Source organism: Xylocopa sonorina, chromosome 17 (genome assembly GCF_050948175.1).
Source record: "Xylocopa sonorina isolate GNS202 chromosome 17, iyXylSono1_principal, whole genome shotgun sequence".
NCBI lineage: Eukaryota > Metazoa > Arthropoda > Insecta > Hymenoptera > Apidae > Xylocopa > Xylocopa sonorina.
In genome coordinates this window covers 2,758,476-2,774,415 of record NC_135209.1, presented here as the reverse complement: position 1 = coordinate 2,774,415, position 15,940 = coordinate 2,758,476, and the positions used below count along the sequence as shown (strand labels likewise).

The 15,940-nt window shown below is 42.8% G+C and overlaps 1 protein-coding gene and 1 long non-coding RNA gene across 6 annotated transcripts in view; one reads left to right on the top strand and one right to left on the bottom strand.

The window, feature by feature from the left end:
- Positions 1-15,940, top strand: part of LOC143431333 (uncharacterized) — a 62,221-nt gene that overhangs the window by 2,395 nt on the left and 43,886 nt on the right. For 3 of the 5 annotated variants that reach the window (XM_076907983.1, XM_076907982.1, XM_076907987.1), the window contains exon 1: positions 11,542-11,857. In XM_076907983.1, the coding sequence (XP_076764098.1) occupies positions 11,700-11,857 (158 nt within the window). In that variant the 5' untranslated portion in view covers positions 11,542-11,699. Of the gene's footprint in view, positions 1-8,763; positions 8,852-11,541; positions 11,858-15,940 lie in introns of those variants that run through there. The other 2 variants (XM_076907985.1, XM_076907984.1) reach the window with 1 other exon arrangement.
- On the bottom strand, positions 11,546-12,183 carry LOC143431346 (uncharacterized). The gene is made up of 2 exons (XR_013102699.1): positions 12,126-12,183; positions 11,546-11,991 (listed from the first exon to the last, which is right to left on the bottom strand). It is a non-coding gene; the product is annotated as an uncharacterized LOC143431346 (long non-coding RNA).

Here is a 15,940-nt window from a genome sequence, read left to right as displayed (position 1 = left end):
ATGTAAAATTTTGTATATATAAGAATTTGTATCTTCCGAATGGATGAATTTTCGAGGCTAAAGTATTGTATTTGGCGGCATTTCACACCCATCGTAACATCCGTCTAGTTTCATTTTGATCGGGCAGTGGGGCAACTTAAAATAACCTGAACTATTTAATGATATATGCAGCACAATCGCATCGATAAACACGGTTGTCTTTTTAACGGCTTACGGTATACGATTCAGTTTCCACGGTTATTGCTGCATCATTTTCAGTAAGGCGTCGTTGGTTAATTCGAGTGACGTATTATTAATAAATGTGGGCCCATTTCTGATTAAGCAAGTGGATATTATGCGTAAGTTTGCATCCAACGTAAACTGGTCGAACAGTTAGGTTTAGTGCGTGTCGACAGAACCGTGACCTTCGATTTTCATTAAGACCTAGCCTAGAGGATGGTAAAGCGGTCCAGTGGTTACTTGTCCAATTCTGGACTTTGTCATTAATGGAATATGCAAATACTAAGGTATATTTAAAAATAGATGTTCTTTCATAAGTTCGCCCAAGACTCGAGCAGGTCGTACATGTATCTCAGAACCAGCTGGATTCGCTATTAGGCATCATCTTTACACCCTATTGTGGTTCAAAAATGAACCCCCAAAAATACTTTTGGCAGGCTCTCTGTACACAATCTGTATACTTCGACGCAATCTGTAATCACTTTTATCACGTTATGAAATGAAAGTAAACAGTGACACTACAAATTATTTGGAGCAACAATATTCAATGCTCGCTATTTGTTTTGATACAAACAATTTACAAATAATCGCTTTACATAAGCTTCAATTGTTAAGTTGAACAAATAGCACTAATCTTCGGTACATTTAGTTGGGCACGTTTGTATACAAATTTGTGTGTTCCTGTGCTTTTAAAAACCGTTCATGTAATTTTCATCAGGCCGGTTGTTTAATACAAATAGCTGCTGAGAATATTGCCAAACGATGAGCTAGTCTGTATCTTTAGAAACAATTCGAGCGCATTTTTCGTACGCGACGCGTTAAGTTAGCCAGGATGAAGAAAAATACGAAGACAATAAAAGGAGGTTACGATAAAGAACGAAGCTCAAAGGCCTTTTCCTTCGTTGAACTCAATTCCTCTGCTCCCTTCAACCCCGTGGTGTGGCAGTCACTTTCGACACCAAGCCGTGTACACACGTTATCAAGCGTCGCGGAGTCAGAGTGGCCGCTAATAAAGCGAACGCGGCTACTTAATTAGCACATAAGGATGATCGTGTGGATTAAAGTAGGTCAGGCGAGTGACGCGCGTACGTGCCTGACCGGGTAATATTTATTCTTAGCACTGCATGTACAACAGAGATGCTGCAGCCTGTAAGAATATCGTCCGCTACAGCGAGAGATTTTCCGAGTCCCGCTTTATCAATACATTTCTGACGTTTTCGCGTCGCATGACGCTTGACGCGCTGCACTCCGCTTGGAAAAAGTTCTAGATAATCGATGCTGCTCGTCTGATAGACTTTACTTAATTACATTCATAAATCAAGAAAGTCTGCGGTCTTTTACTACGTTTTATCGTCTCAGTCTATAGTTCGTTTAATTAACATTCTTCGTAGGAAACGATTTTTATTGCGGACTAATGATAAACACTTGCTTTGAAAGAACGGAAAATTTCACGTGAGCGTTTGTTGGTTTACTATTCTGGCACTAGAGCATGTTGTGAACTAGTGACCAATATTGTAACCTTTTGATTTCAGACGTGTAGGTATTCGTCGTGAAGTGTAACATTTCGTTCCTTTGCGTTGGTTGTAAGGTTTCGTCAGAGGCGTTAATTCATAAAGTAGAGCATAGGTGCTCATAGCGTGCTCGTTTCTGAGATCTCTGTGGAGACCACAAATGGATGAATTTGAAGGTTTATTGAGCTATATAAATAGATACATCCGTAATCTTTGCTATTCGCTAGCTACGCGAATCCACAAGTTCTATTCGTAATATAGAAATTAGATATTCATCTGTTGCTTTCACTTCGTGAAAAATAGAATATATTTACTTCTACCTCCCTCTGTCGTTCTTCAACTTTCTTGAAAATAACATAATCGTAGTTACTACAACGCCTCGTGGCAGTCCTAGGTCGGAAAGGGTTAATTCTCCGGATGTGATCGAGTTCGACGGTGCCTGTGATCTTTTTAGCTAGTCAAATCTGCAAAGTGGCCCTTGAATTTCTTATTTTCATCGGAACCGCACCTGCCGCAGGTGCAGCTGCGAGCCAATGAAATATCGTTCCAGAACGATGACCAAAAAGCTGGCCCGTACGATGGGTATACGCGAGCCCGCGATTTAGAGTTTCGACTTCGAATCGTGTGTTCGATGCTAACAACGCAACTAGCGAAAACCTTGTGCAGCTAGCATGCACTTTACGATAGCATTCGCTATCTTATCTTATTCCAGTAAACAAGTTGCAACACTGTTACAGTTTGAAAAATATGTACGAGGGAATATTCCTTGTTGCGAGAATGCTCGACGGCGTAGTATAAATTTTTGTTACCCGTTATCTGGTAGGAAGGGACATCGCAAAAATGCTATAATTACTACCCGTGAAAAATATGTAATTTGTATGGTATTTATTAGTTAACTCGGCTGTTTGTCGATACGAGACTGTTTCTAAGCATGGTGTTAAAGAGCAATACCAATATGTATATATTCGTCAGAAAAGTAAACCAGTGGATTGAGAAAATTTACGCTATTGTCACTGGGACTATCAACGATTACGGTACACCACAATTCTTGGTATCAGAGATATCAAAACGATATAACGGCATAGGGAAATTGGAAAATTTCTAATAATTCACTGTACTGTGGAATTGGTTATTCCTACGAGAAATTAGAAAATGGTAATTCTTTTACCACTTTAATAGTCTTAATGACGTCTCAACTGCGTCAAGTCGAATGACTGTGTATCCTAACTCGAAGGTAATTTAACTCGTAAATTTTAGTACGCGTGCATAAGGAATTTAGCGTCGGCGAGATTTATGACGGAGGCTCGATCGAACGTAACCACGTTGAATCGTGATCTCGCGCCGCGATTTCTTTCTGAATAATTCAACGAGCTGCGTAGAGAACGTCTAAGCCTCTCTGGCTGTTAATTATTTTCCACGACGGTGTATTTCCAAGCAGCGCTCTTAATAGTTATCAAACAGCAAGGTCAATAATAGATCGTTCGTCGGATGTGTTATCTTCGTAGATCGTAATAAGTATGTAGCCTCTGATACGCGGTGTAGTTAGATTGTCGCCCGTATTTACGAGTATGTATACCTCGGATGTAGCGTGATACAACGTCGATCCGTGACTCGTCGAAACTCGAGCGCCAACGAATCTTTGTCTGTAAGTAATTGCATCCGATTTTTTCCACTGTAACCTTGTGTACACGCGGTGATGCAACATGTTATGCACGGACGGTGCACGCGTTTCATCCAGCGTATGTGAAATAATTTAACGGATCTGTGAATAGTATCCCGTTTCCGAGAAAGTAATTCACCAGTGATTTCACCGCGTGGGATGTCCACCGAGCTGGATGGCATAATAAAAAGTGAGCATCAGGAGTTGTACCGCAACGATTTCCACCGAGCGCCTCTTTAGATACAACATTTTATTTTTAACGGAACAAGTTCTGTCAATTGCAAAATGTTAACGTTATTCGCGTGTAGTAGGGGCTCATCTAAGCACGAGAGAACGTGCGACACAGTTTGGCTTCTTTTCCAAGTTCGCCTCTCCGCGTTTCAAACGAGATGGTTTTCCTATTTCTTACCTCGTCGCTTCCGGTTCACGTCTCGCATTTGCTATTCTCCGTACTTGTTTGCTCGTTCTCTGTACTAGACATATTTCAGTTTATATCGACACTGTATAAAACACTGAAATAATTATGGATGGCCTCCTACAGTCATGAGATGGTGGCATTGAACTCGTGATGAGATACGCGTATGTTCGATTCATTTTGATATTTACACGGGGATATACGGCAGAACGTATCATCCTTGCGATAAAATTGTGAAAAAATAAACTTGGCTCCGTGATTATAGGCGCGAGCTGTAAAATGTGGTTGAAGCAAGTCCTTGATTTGCGTGGGAAAAGATTGTAAATAGTCCATTCGATCGAGCTAATTTCATTTGTTTTAAACCAAGGAACCTTTTATTTTGCAGAGCATCATCTGCTTATCGATCGAACTAAGATATATATCGAGTGACTCTAAGGTACATGTAATTTAAACGATCAAGTAGATCGAGCTTACCTAAACAAATGTGAGCTGAAACGAGTAAAACGGCTTTGGTACACGGGGAAAACTGTTAACATCGAGTGAAAATTCATCCTTCCCTAGATAGTATATCTCTTGGAATAGTGTTCTTCGGTAAGCCACGTGTAGATACTGCCCCGTGCTTCAGGGGCAAAGGACTTTAACTCTGTTCTGCCTCTTCTCTGATATTCTTCGCTCGCCTTCTGGATGTACATACTACATGGATTACGTACACAGATATACACAACTTCCTCGTAATATCTACAAGGTCTTCACCAACTTCCTCGATTACACATCCGGGAAAGAATGACTCCGTAAAGATCCACACCATAACCGTAGCAATCGTTGATCTTTGACATTTAATCACTAGTAATCGATCATTGCTGCTTTCAAATAGCTTCATTTCATACGCATCATTAAAATGAAACACAGAACGAGATGTACAGCGTAAACGGTTAACAAAGTAGGGGCGTTGGTAGGGGGCGAGTTTTACAAACCAGCAAGGTTTCCCTGAAAAACCTAAAAAACCCTAGCCATCGGTTAAAAAGCAAATATTTTCATTCATCTCAAAAATGTTCTATTAATATCGCAGCGGATGTAGCCCTTTGGCTCGCGTCGGACAACTGAGATAGGCCCGAACCGAAGCGGGGATCGGTCGATCGGGCACCCTTTGAATGGGTATCGATCGAGCGTGAAGAATGAAGCGGCGGTTCCGTCCAGCTTCAGTATTCGCAAATAATAATCGGACAGAGACGGGAGAGTAAAGTGAATTGGTAGGTGAGCGTCATTAACCGGCTCGCTACTCGAGAGAAGAAGAGCCGAGTAGCGACGGGCGGTCGCGCGTGCACCGACACGGCCCACAGTTTCGTCGTCGTTGATCACGAGCGTGTCGATCGTCGAGACCCAGACCAAAACACATGCACACACCTCGGGGTTATCCTCGTGTAACCATCCGTGCCTCCGTTCGTCGCTTTTCTTCCTCCGCGCATCGGTTTCTCTCCGTCGTTTCCGTGGACTCGTGCATTCCTCCGCGTCCACGGGCCACGGGCCACGGTTTACCCTACGCTCGACCAGAAACAACCCCCGAAAATCAGCCCCTGAACGAACAAAGAGAGTCTAGTGTCTAGACGGCTGGATATTACCGGCGACGACAACATGCACACCGTGTTTCGCATTTTCTTTGTTTCTTTCAGCCGTTCGATACGCCTCCGCTGCGCTTTTTCCATCCCCTGTTCGGGTTCGTATTTTTAACGGAGCCGCATAATGCTTGTTCCCCAGCGCGCGTCGTGCGCGCGTTACGTTAAAACGATTGTCGTGTTCCGGCCTGAACCTCCAGACCGTGTTACGAGGTTGTTAGTTCCCGAGTAACGACGATTTCCCTCAAAAGTCCTCCGAAGTAGCGAAGATGTTGCGCTTCGCTTTAGGTTGATTGCTCCCGGTGTAGTACGTGCGCGCTGTATGAGTATTCGCGGTACATTTCTCTTAAAAGCGGAGAGACTCGAGGACCAGTGAATCGCGGAGTTATTTGAGACGAGGTGGCTTGAGAAGTAGGAAGCTTGCTGGGAAGTAGAGAAAACTTAGTCGAAATCGAAAACTACGAAAAGTAGAACCCATTTCTTGGGTTTCGAAGTCGATGTTCGCGCTCTTATTTCGAGTAACGAAGCACGACCCTTCTAGCGCTTTTGAATGGTGCGTGCGTAGGTGTTCCGCGACGATAACGTTGAAATATCGACGACTCGATCGGAACAGAAGTTCTCCTGGCGTTGCTCATCCGCGCGATCGAAGCTGGAGGCGAGTGCATTGCACGTAGGTTACCTCTCCTCACCTTATCAGTTCTCTGTCGTATAGCGCGCACGCAGCGGAACCTAGTGATAGTAGAGCGATGTCGACGACCCGGTTGTATCAACACAGGCCTACCTGACGCCAGCTTCTAGATATAGAGATTCATCTACACGCGCGTGTGCATGCGTTCGCACACGTAGGGCTTGCGTGCCTTTCTGCCCTGTCAAGCCACTTTCGGGGGTATCAAGAACCCTTGTTGTGTTCCATTCAATAAGATTCGAGCTCTCAATCGATATCTTTATTCAATAGCCCGGGTGCTGATACCAGAGTTTTTATCGGATATTTGCTCGCGAACAGACACAAGCTCCGTTTCGATGGTCTCTTGCGCCACAGCGTGTGTACGCGTATTTGTTTCTTTTCACGGTTGCCTCCCCTCTACTTGAATGCAAATGTCTTCTCGGTTTGAAATTTGTAGCAAGCGTAGCGTCCAGTATTATAAATTTGCTCCGGTTCGAGTTCGCAGCTGGGAATTACCGGAGCAAAAATTATACTCGATATGGGGCAACTTTTATTGTGGCGCAAGGTGATACGTTCCTCTTTTTTTCTTCTTTGGTGTCCAATTTATTCTCTACCGAAAGTTTCGTCCAGTTAGATTACTGTTATCAACGGAATGGGATTGTATTAAGGAAATTCCGACCCGTGAACTTCAGCATTTGCAATAAATAAAGGCGATTCGCATCAAACGAGGATGGTCAAAGCGAAGCAAACGTGACCAGTCATAAAGAAAACCACTGTACCGTAACCGCGTTGAGGCAGACTGATTCTGACCGGTTCGGATATTGTAACGAAAGTCAATATTCTGTAAAGAACTGCTTTATCGATAAGAATGATAAAGCGAGTATTTCACGTTGCGTGATTGCACGAAAATGTTATCATTATGAAATTATACTGAACAAAAATTTGTACGCGCAGCTTCGTGAAAACTGCCTTTTTGTACATATTGCGGTAAAAATCGTCAACGTAGTAAATGCATACACTCGCTAGTCAGTGTACACATATACTGATTTGTAAAACAAATGTATTCGCAGCCAATCAAATGTACACATCGACTAGTAAAAACATATATTTTCGTTTAGTAAGTGTGCACGTTTGCAACGTGGTAAATCTCTGCTGCACGATGTACACAACTCGATTTTTATAGAAATGGATTTGAGCTTGTCTGGCTCTTAGAGCTACAGGAGCCTTGCTCGAAGCGTAATCGAACAACAGACTGCTCATCCGACAGTTAAAGTCTGACGAAGAATCGCTTCTATGCACTCGAATGATAGAGCCGAATCTAATCCACAGTTCAACAGTGTTCCAGAGTTGTGTGGCTATGAACAAAGGTAGTGTTGATCCTGAGCAACATCAGCCGTTTGTTTCGAATCAGCGTTATTATCCAAGAGAATACGCAATCGTCCCACGCAACGTGGCTTTATTCCTGACTACAGCTCGAATTACTTCGATTGCGGGTTGCATCGATGAATATTGTCTGTTTCAATTTAACGTCATGATTCCTCTGATAAAATACCCGTAACGGAGACTTGCCTTCGTTGTATATAGTCAATATTATTAATAGTTTTAGCAGTAGCGTTATGGCGAAGTTGCTTGGAAACGTGGACTTAACTTAAAGTGAAATTATATGGGCCAAGTGATATTTCTTTTCTGATCAGGACAGAGAGAAATGTTTTGCTCGATTAGGTGAAGATGCTAGAAAATCTGAATTCTGAAAGTTTCGAATCGTTCACTTCCTTTCCTTAATATTGTCATCTAATCGCAATCAGAAGAATGTTTGGTTTATTCCAATTGTGCAAACCATTCTGTGTGTATTATATTGTTGAGGGTTAAATGGACAAACGTTTGGACAATTTGCAGTGTAATTTCTTGCACAATTTAATGGAACGAAGCGATGCATTTTATTCTCGCATCAAAGAAAAATTGTATATACCTTTACATCAAATATTCATTGGATCAGCAGAGAATGTATGCATGAAAATCATTCCACCGTTGTACGGCACCTTTTCCCTTTCTTCGCGGCACTGCGAATAATTTTCACCCTGACCGACGTGTGCCGTTCCTTTGCGTGCGAGTCTTTGGATATTAAATGCGCGATGAAGCGAATCGAGCGTTATTGAAACAAAACGGAGAACATAATGGATTTTCTTGGAATAACGCGGCGGTGATTGCAGTTTTAAATAATTCATTGAAAAAACTGGAGTCGTTTGTCTTCGGTCATAAATTCCGATCGGGATCCGTCATTCGCGGCATTCCACAGTATTTTTAACATTCTTCATTCTACTTAACCGCTTCAATTAACTTTCTTGCGAGTGACTCGTAACAGGATCTTCCGCTTGATTATTATGCCGTGTTGATTGCCACCGCACCGGCACGTGTTACTTTCATTGCATATTATCGGCGACAATACTGGCAATGCACATCATTTATTTACGTTATCAATCAATCGGCTGTCACTGCAGTGTTCCGTGTCGCGTGCGTGTCCTTTCGCATTTGCTGGTATTGAATATGTTATCATCGTTTTACCTTGGCTCCGTACTACTCGGTAAAATATTTACAATGACCGTAAGTGACAAAGCAGCTTCGTGCAGGATAAGTCTCGATTATGCTAAGGTAATAACACTGTCTGGTTTAATACGTTTCAGGAAATATCTAAAAGATGAAGGATGACGTGGACGAGGACGATGCTGGAGCGTCTTCCACCTCTGTGTCGGAAACGGCAATCACTTACGGGTAAGATTCTGTCTCTACTTTCCTGAACCTAATTCTTATTTCGATACTTCGTATTTTGAACAAATTATGCAACCTCTCAGAAACAGAAATATATATATAGTATACTATACGGTGTACACTGTACAGAGTGGGTCATTTAATTGTAACACTTACATTTATTGATAAAGTATTTATTGGATACAAAAATGTTTCAAAAATATACAATGTAACGAGTAGTTGTACGAATACTTTTGCGATCGATTGGATTCATTTTGAAGAAGTTATTTCAGTACAAACATAACCGTACTCGAACATGGTCAATGTGTAGTAGGTTGAAGGATCTGAACATAAAGTTTATCATTTTGGCTGGACAATGGATTTACTGTATCGTAATCTATTATTCCAGTGACATTAGTGCCTCAGAAATAGTAATTTCGCAATGAAACCATTACCCTGTCTTTATATAGAGACACAAAAATAGAAATGATTACCTTCAAAGGAAATACATATATCTTGGCTTATCCTCAGGATGTGTACAGGGTGGTTCATAAATCGATCGCAACAATACATCAGTTGATCAGTCGAAGATCATTCTAACGAAGTTGTTTAACAATGAAATGTTTCAAACAAAGGTGCGCTGGTATGAAAAGTAAAAATTTGCAGGTGTAAAAAGGATCTTCAAACTATCCATATTCGCAAAAATTTGTGTTATACTCGCAAATGTTCTTCGTTTAACACTAACGGATTCTTACTTGGAACATTTCCTTTATTAAATCGGGATACATATTAAGTATCGCGGGGACCGATTCATGAATCATCCTGTACACGAAAACAAACAAGCAAATGACGTTACCACATTTTTCAAGAATTTTAAAATACGTCGATAAGCTAAAATAAGTACCGAGCGACGTTTCATTCGCGCGGAGAAGATACTCGAATTCTCGCGCGAAAAAACGGAGCAAGTACATACGTAGGAAACATTCGCTTTCTTATCGCGCGAGTTGGAAGTAGCCTTACACAAGGAATCCGTCTAAAAATGAGTTGTTATCATGCTGCGCGCTCCGAGCGCGGATAGCATTGGAAGAAGGCGAGGGGAACGACGATTGGTCGTCTCGTACGGGAGGGGAAAACGTTGATTTTCATGTAGAGTGGGGGTAGCGCTCCACCGGCAGTTCGCATCTGACTACCGTGTGTATTGCGTCTTGACGCCCGTTAGAGTCGGTATTTCGGTAAATGTTTATTCCGCTCGCGGTACCGTCGCGCTACAATGTACCTATTCGCACGAGAATACCATTTTTAAGTGTACTCCATCATTAACGTTCTGACACAATTTTATCGCGCGCCCGTGTACACGAAAACAACGATACTGTAAATCTGACGATGTGAACTGTGTTGCGTGCACCGTGTTGTAATTTGTGGAAAATCGAATCGTGTTACTGAATATATCGACAGAAAGGAATACATTGCGAAGTGGGATAGGAATTTGTATATAACCGTATCTACGAAGTTCGCACACGCATATACTGCAGAGAGTGTGACGTTGCGAGCAAGTGAAACGGAAACAGTGATTTCTGTCCGCGGAATGCATAGACAACGCGTACACTCGACGTTCTAAGAGACATTTGGAACAGTGTGTCAAGGCCAGAGATTCCACGGAGAAACATTGTGGCTCGGGTCTCGATTTATCACGTCTCGCACGATGTAACGGAACGCCAGGTGAAGGTGGAAGGCCACGGCGTATATGCATCCCCGAGCATGGTTGGATCTTATTGATAGCTGCGCGGCTGCTCGATCGATGCCCCCTCGCGATCCCTCAGTGTCTTCGCGTACGGATTTCCTGCCGCGCCGTGATCTAGATCACAGTGCCAAGGTCAAGGGAATGCGAGCAAGAATTGGCGTGCAAGTCGAACGCTCGTAAAAGCAGAAACCGCGAGAGGCGGTCGTCGCGGTACGGAAGATCAGTGCTCCGCTGAATTGTAAAGCGCGCGATCGTTACGCCGCCGATAAGTCGGAAGCTACCGTTCGTGGCGGTAGAATGCGATCTCCGCTGTAACCTATCGTACGTATCGAAGGACAGCGCGTGTATCCGCAATCTGCGATTGATTTTCGTTAGTTGCAATACGCGAATACAGAGCGAGAGATTACTCGCGGAAGAATTTCACCTGATTAAAGGCAACGAGTTGTGAATGCGTCAGAAGGAAAGGGTCGTTGACGATAAAAGAAAAGAGGAAAGAACAATCTCGTTCGTCTTTTCGGTTTCCGTACGTGTCCATCTGTCTTTTCGACGAACGTTTCTTGCCGAATGTTTGTTCGACGTTCGACGCAGATAGAGACGTTTTTTATCTGTACGCGAGGAAACGAGCACGAGCGATCGGGCGGGCAAGATTAAACGGCGACCTGGCTAATTTTAATTCGCGCAACAAACAAACCGCGAAGTTGCCACGCGATAACGGCCAGACACCGCGATCGCAACGTCGAACGCCAACTGTCGCTTGTTTGCGCGTTCTCCGTTCTCCAATATGGCGCACGACGCCGAAAGTCTAGTGTCCTGGACGCTTTTCCTTCGACGCGAGTAAAGCGCGCGCCCGATCTGTCGTCGCGTTTTCATTCTAACAGTCGTGCGATCAAACGCAACGTTGTTTAACTCGTCTCAAGTGACAGTGTTGGGATTTTATCTGGAGAGAATATAAATACATCCACCTTTTCGAATCACGCTATTACGAGGAGTAACAATGATCTATGGAATACGAGTTTTCGTTTCGAGCGTACAAAAAAGTTTCCACGCCCGTGCAGTCGTACGAACCAACTCGGACATCTCTGAGAGAAACCGCTGAAAAGATAAACTATTTGTCGCGAGATCGTTGAAGAAATGACAACCATGTGGAGGGAACAACAGGAGCAAGTGTACCTGCACTCCCAGCATCCGCAACAACAGACTCTCCATCCGGGAATGATCGGCACCGCTGAGAGGACCCATCATCATCATCATCATCATCGAGCCGCCACCATGGATTTGCCGGTTCCAAGGTCAGACTCGTTTGTTCCATTAATGATATAAAGTCGGTGGATCCCTCAAGGTGAACGGATATGCGTGTAATGCCTGCAATCTGAGTAATGTTAAGGTTCAGCCTTAATCGTTTTGAGGCTAACCCTCGGATTGGCTAAAGTGAAATATTTTCGTTACGTAACCGACTGAATGCCAGTTAATTTGACCGTAATCAAAGATACGAGTAGAACTCGCAGTTGCTGCGTAGGTTGAACGTTACTATCGAATTAGTTTGTTATTGAACGGTACCGTCAAGTTCGAAATTCAAACGTGGCTGGAGGTTCCCTCTTTTTTCCCTTGGAAAATTCGATGCTTCGTACACGATAGATTCTCCAACGTCTTCTTATATGTTTCCAAGTGTACGGTAATGCACTTGGTGCTAAACTTGAATTATAGAGTTTCCAATCGATCAACTAAAGTGTTGTAAAAGAATAATGCCGGTGGCGATCGATCAAGTAAAGTGTTGTAAAAGAATAATGGTGTTGGTGACTTTGATATCTACCTGGCGAATAATTGAAGCCCGAATTGTTCGTGCAGATGGTCCTTTTCGTTTCGCACGCGATTCGTTGATGCGAATTCGTGTTTCAGAATCGGCGAGGGACGCGTCAGCGTTAACTAGGTTACGGAAATTCGACGTTAAGTGCGGCTACGTTTTACACCTCTTTGCACTCTTTGCACGAACGCAGCCTACGTTTGCTCTCTTTCTGGCTCTTTATCGCGCTGTTACAGCGAACAGTTTCAAAATTAATGCAAGAGAGAACGGTGCAAGTTACATGTTGCCTGGGGCACACAGAGATTGCAAAGGTCACGATATTGCTTCAACCTTGCAATCTATATACTGTTACCGACAAGTCGAGCATAGATAGCAGTTGATATTACGTTTATCATCTATGTGTATTAACAGTCCCCCGGGACTTGACTGCACTGGATTAACGCGGTACAGGGTGGTCCATTGAAAATTGACACTAACGACATTATGGACTACGCGGTGATAGACGAATCAACGAAAATTTCTAGATTGAAATTATCCTTTGATGACTGTTTTCTTTGGTCATTGCGATTTTATGTATCATTTCAAATTTCAATTACTTACATCTTCGGAATTTTTAGATGAAAATATCTACGCTCGAATAGATTGAAATACATTTTTTAATTGAAATTTTCAAGTCTCCAAATCAGTAATCAAATCACAATTAACGTTCACCTTTTTTTCTTTTTAATACTGTTTCAACATACACACACTATATGGCTTCACAGCGAACACAACAGCGCTAATGTTTCACGAATATCACTCAAACACTTATCTATGCTGAAAAATTGTGTGCTTCAACTTACTTTTAATATATATCTATCGCGCGTTGCTTCGCTCAAACTTTATCAAAGAACCTTCGACGCATAGATGTTCGTTTTTGAAAATAAAAACAGGTGCACACGAGCTGAAAATTGGTTCCGTTACAAATTTGCGAACACAACGGCTCGTACGATTGATTCGTCTCCACGCGTTGCTAATGAAATTGATGTCACACGAATATCCGACACTTTCACTCAACATCTGATGGAAACTTCGCGCGAAGCTTCGTGACTGTTCGATCCGGAGCATACGTTGTTTTTCACTCGTAACTCGTCACGCATACGTTGAATTTTACTGCAAAGTAATAGCGTATGATTATCATAAGCGTCGAGCGTATGGAAAGGTTGGCGTGTGCACGTGCATATTACACGTGATGTGCAAAAGTCAAAGTCTACACGGACGGTGTACAGTGTTCCCAGCAATTCATGAATTGTTGCAAGTTGTTAGTACAAAATTACGAAGTCAATGGTTGAATAATTTTCCTGTGTTACCAATGTGTTCCATTCTAAGGAGCATTAATTATTTATGCCCGTTAATGGGAGGAATTGCTTCCGCGTCTAGCAATCGCTGGCATGTGGAAAACAACTTGCAATACTTTGCTTACTGTACCACGACTCGAGACAGACTGTTTGCCCTGCGATTTCTTTCAAAATTGCATCTCATTGGCGGAACATCGAAAACGTTTTACGCGAGGAAAGGCGTGGTGACACGTATTAGCGAGCTTGAATAATGTGCGCCACAGGCTCGAGTTGGTCGTTAAAAAAAGAAAAAATGATTTACAGCGCAGCGTATTCTTTGAGCTTCGACTAATCGTTTCTAAAATTTCAGTCACACTTTTATTCGTGATACGTACGTGAGAACCACGCGAATGTTATATTCCTCAAAATTTAAAGATACAGTACGCGTACTATATATTTTCAAAGCAAACAGCATCCTTTTTACTACCGTCGTAAAGAGAATCGTGTCAAAGACGGTGGCTGAGAACTTAAGGCCACAAACGGTGTCGTTGGCGTTCGCTTATTTCTCGCGCAAGCATAATCAATAGAAGCAGCATAACTAGCTTCTAAATTGGATTATCAACCGAGGCATTTTTCAGTTCGTGTCCCTAATCGCTTAATCGCTATTAAATAACAAATCATGCGCTCGTTCAATTTACTCGAAACAAATAATCTTTTCTTAATGATAACTCTGCTCACAAGAGAGAGAGAGAGCGCAATTATTCCTCCCCAATTAACAGTGTGCAACAGCAAACAGCGCGTGGGTCGTCGGCGGCGGCACTCGAAGTAGTATTTTAAACGCGGTATTTTAAGTTGATCGTGAAAATACTGAATCGAGGCTATAACACACTTTATATCGCAGGTTTTAACCGTGGTTTCTGTTGATTCCCCCGTCGATACGCTAGAACGTGTAAACTTTGACGCTTGACCGATTTTACGAGCTCGCTACGCGTACCTCTTCTGATCGTACACTGAACGAGTTCGCGCGCGATCCGAATCGTACGCGCGCCAATTTTTCCAGCACGTGATCAGCGAAATCCCGCGCTCCACGAACGAATTAATTCTCAAATCAAATCTCTCGCGACAAATTAATTTACCACGGTGGCGGCCTTCGCTGGAATCCGCCCGTCTCGTTAACGACGCGGCTCTCGACGCGCGCGTCGATTTCGTTAGCATATTTCTTAAAAGACTTTCGACCGGCTGAATGGAAAGAGCAAAGGGTAGAGAGCTGCTCGTTATTATTATGTTTTTCGCGACGCAAACCCGTCGGACGAGTCGACGGAGAGCGTAAGAATTATAAGACGGAGAAAATGGGCGGCTCGTGGGCCGCGTTATTATCCAATATCTGCATATAATGATTAAACGATGGACACGGAGGACGTAGTAATTCAGTACACACAAAAGCGACGGCGGACATGAAAGCAGCTACCATCGGGTAGAAATACTACGGTTATTTTCAGCTGTTTACTTTGTTATGCAATAAGAGCAACGTTCGTCATCCGTGCCGGATGGCTTTTACATGTATCAAACGGAACCATTTACCGTATCCTTTGATCTGCGCGAAAGCTTTTATTATATATTAAAATATAATTTGTTGTGTACTAATGTTTCGCGTATGATTTGTGCTCCAATAACCGTCGTATTTCTATGACGAATGGTACGTGTTCCTACGTATTTTTGTGCTTTTACATCGCGCGAACGTACGCGAGGCTTTCAATACGTATTTTGGGATCCGCATAGTGGTTAGTTCCGTTTATATACTCGTGCAAACGTATACAAAGATCGTCCGCGTATAATATGTAGAAATATTCAAAGTTAACTGTCAAAAGATATGGACATTGCATGAAATGGTTAAATATAGCCGGGTATTATTATAATTAGCGCGAAAAAGAGCTGTCATCTTTGGATTTTTTCTTATCGAAAGACTCATTTTATAAGTATGCAAATTTCGAAGGCTGCATAACCATGATACTAATAGCCGCCACTAATCATTCGCTTTCTTATGCAGCGTTCGAGTGACGCGTTCGCATTCGAATCAATCATAGAGGTTTGCATCCTCTCTGTACAGCACCATGGAAAAAATTGTAGGCCGTCTGCGTCGCTGATTTTCCAATTATACAGTTAATCGTACCGCAGAGAGAAGCCTTTCGTAGCTACTGTCACGTGAAAATGAAGTTTTAAACGTTACCTTCGCCCACTGTTTAGTCACGCATGTT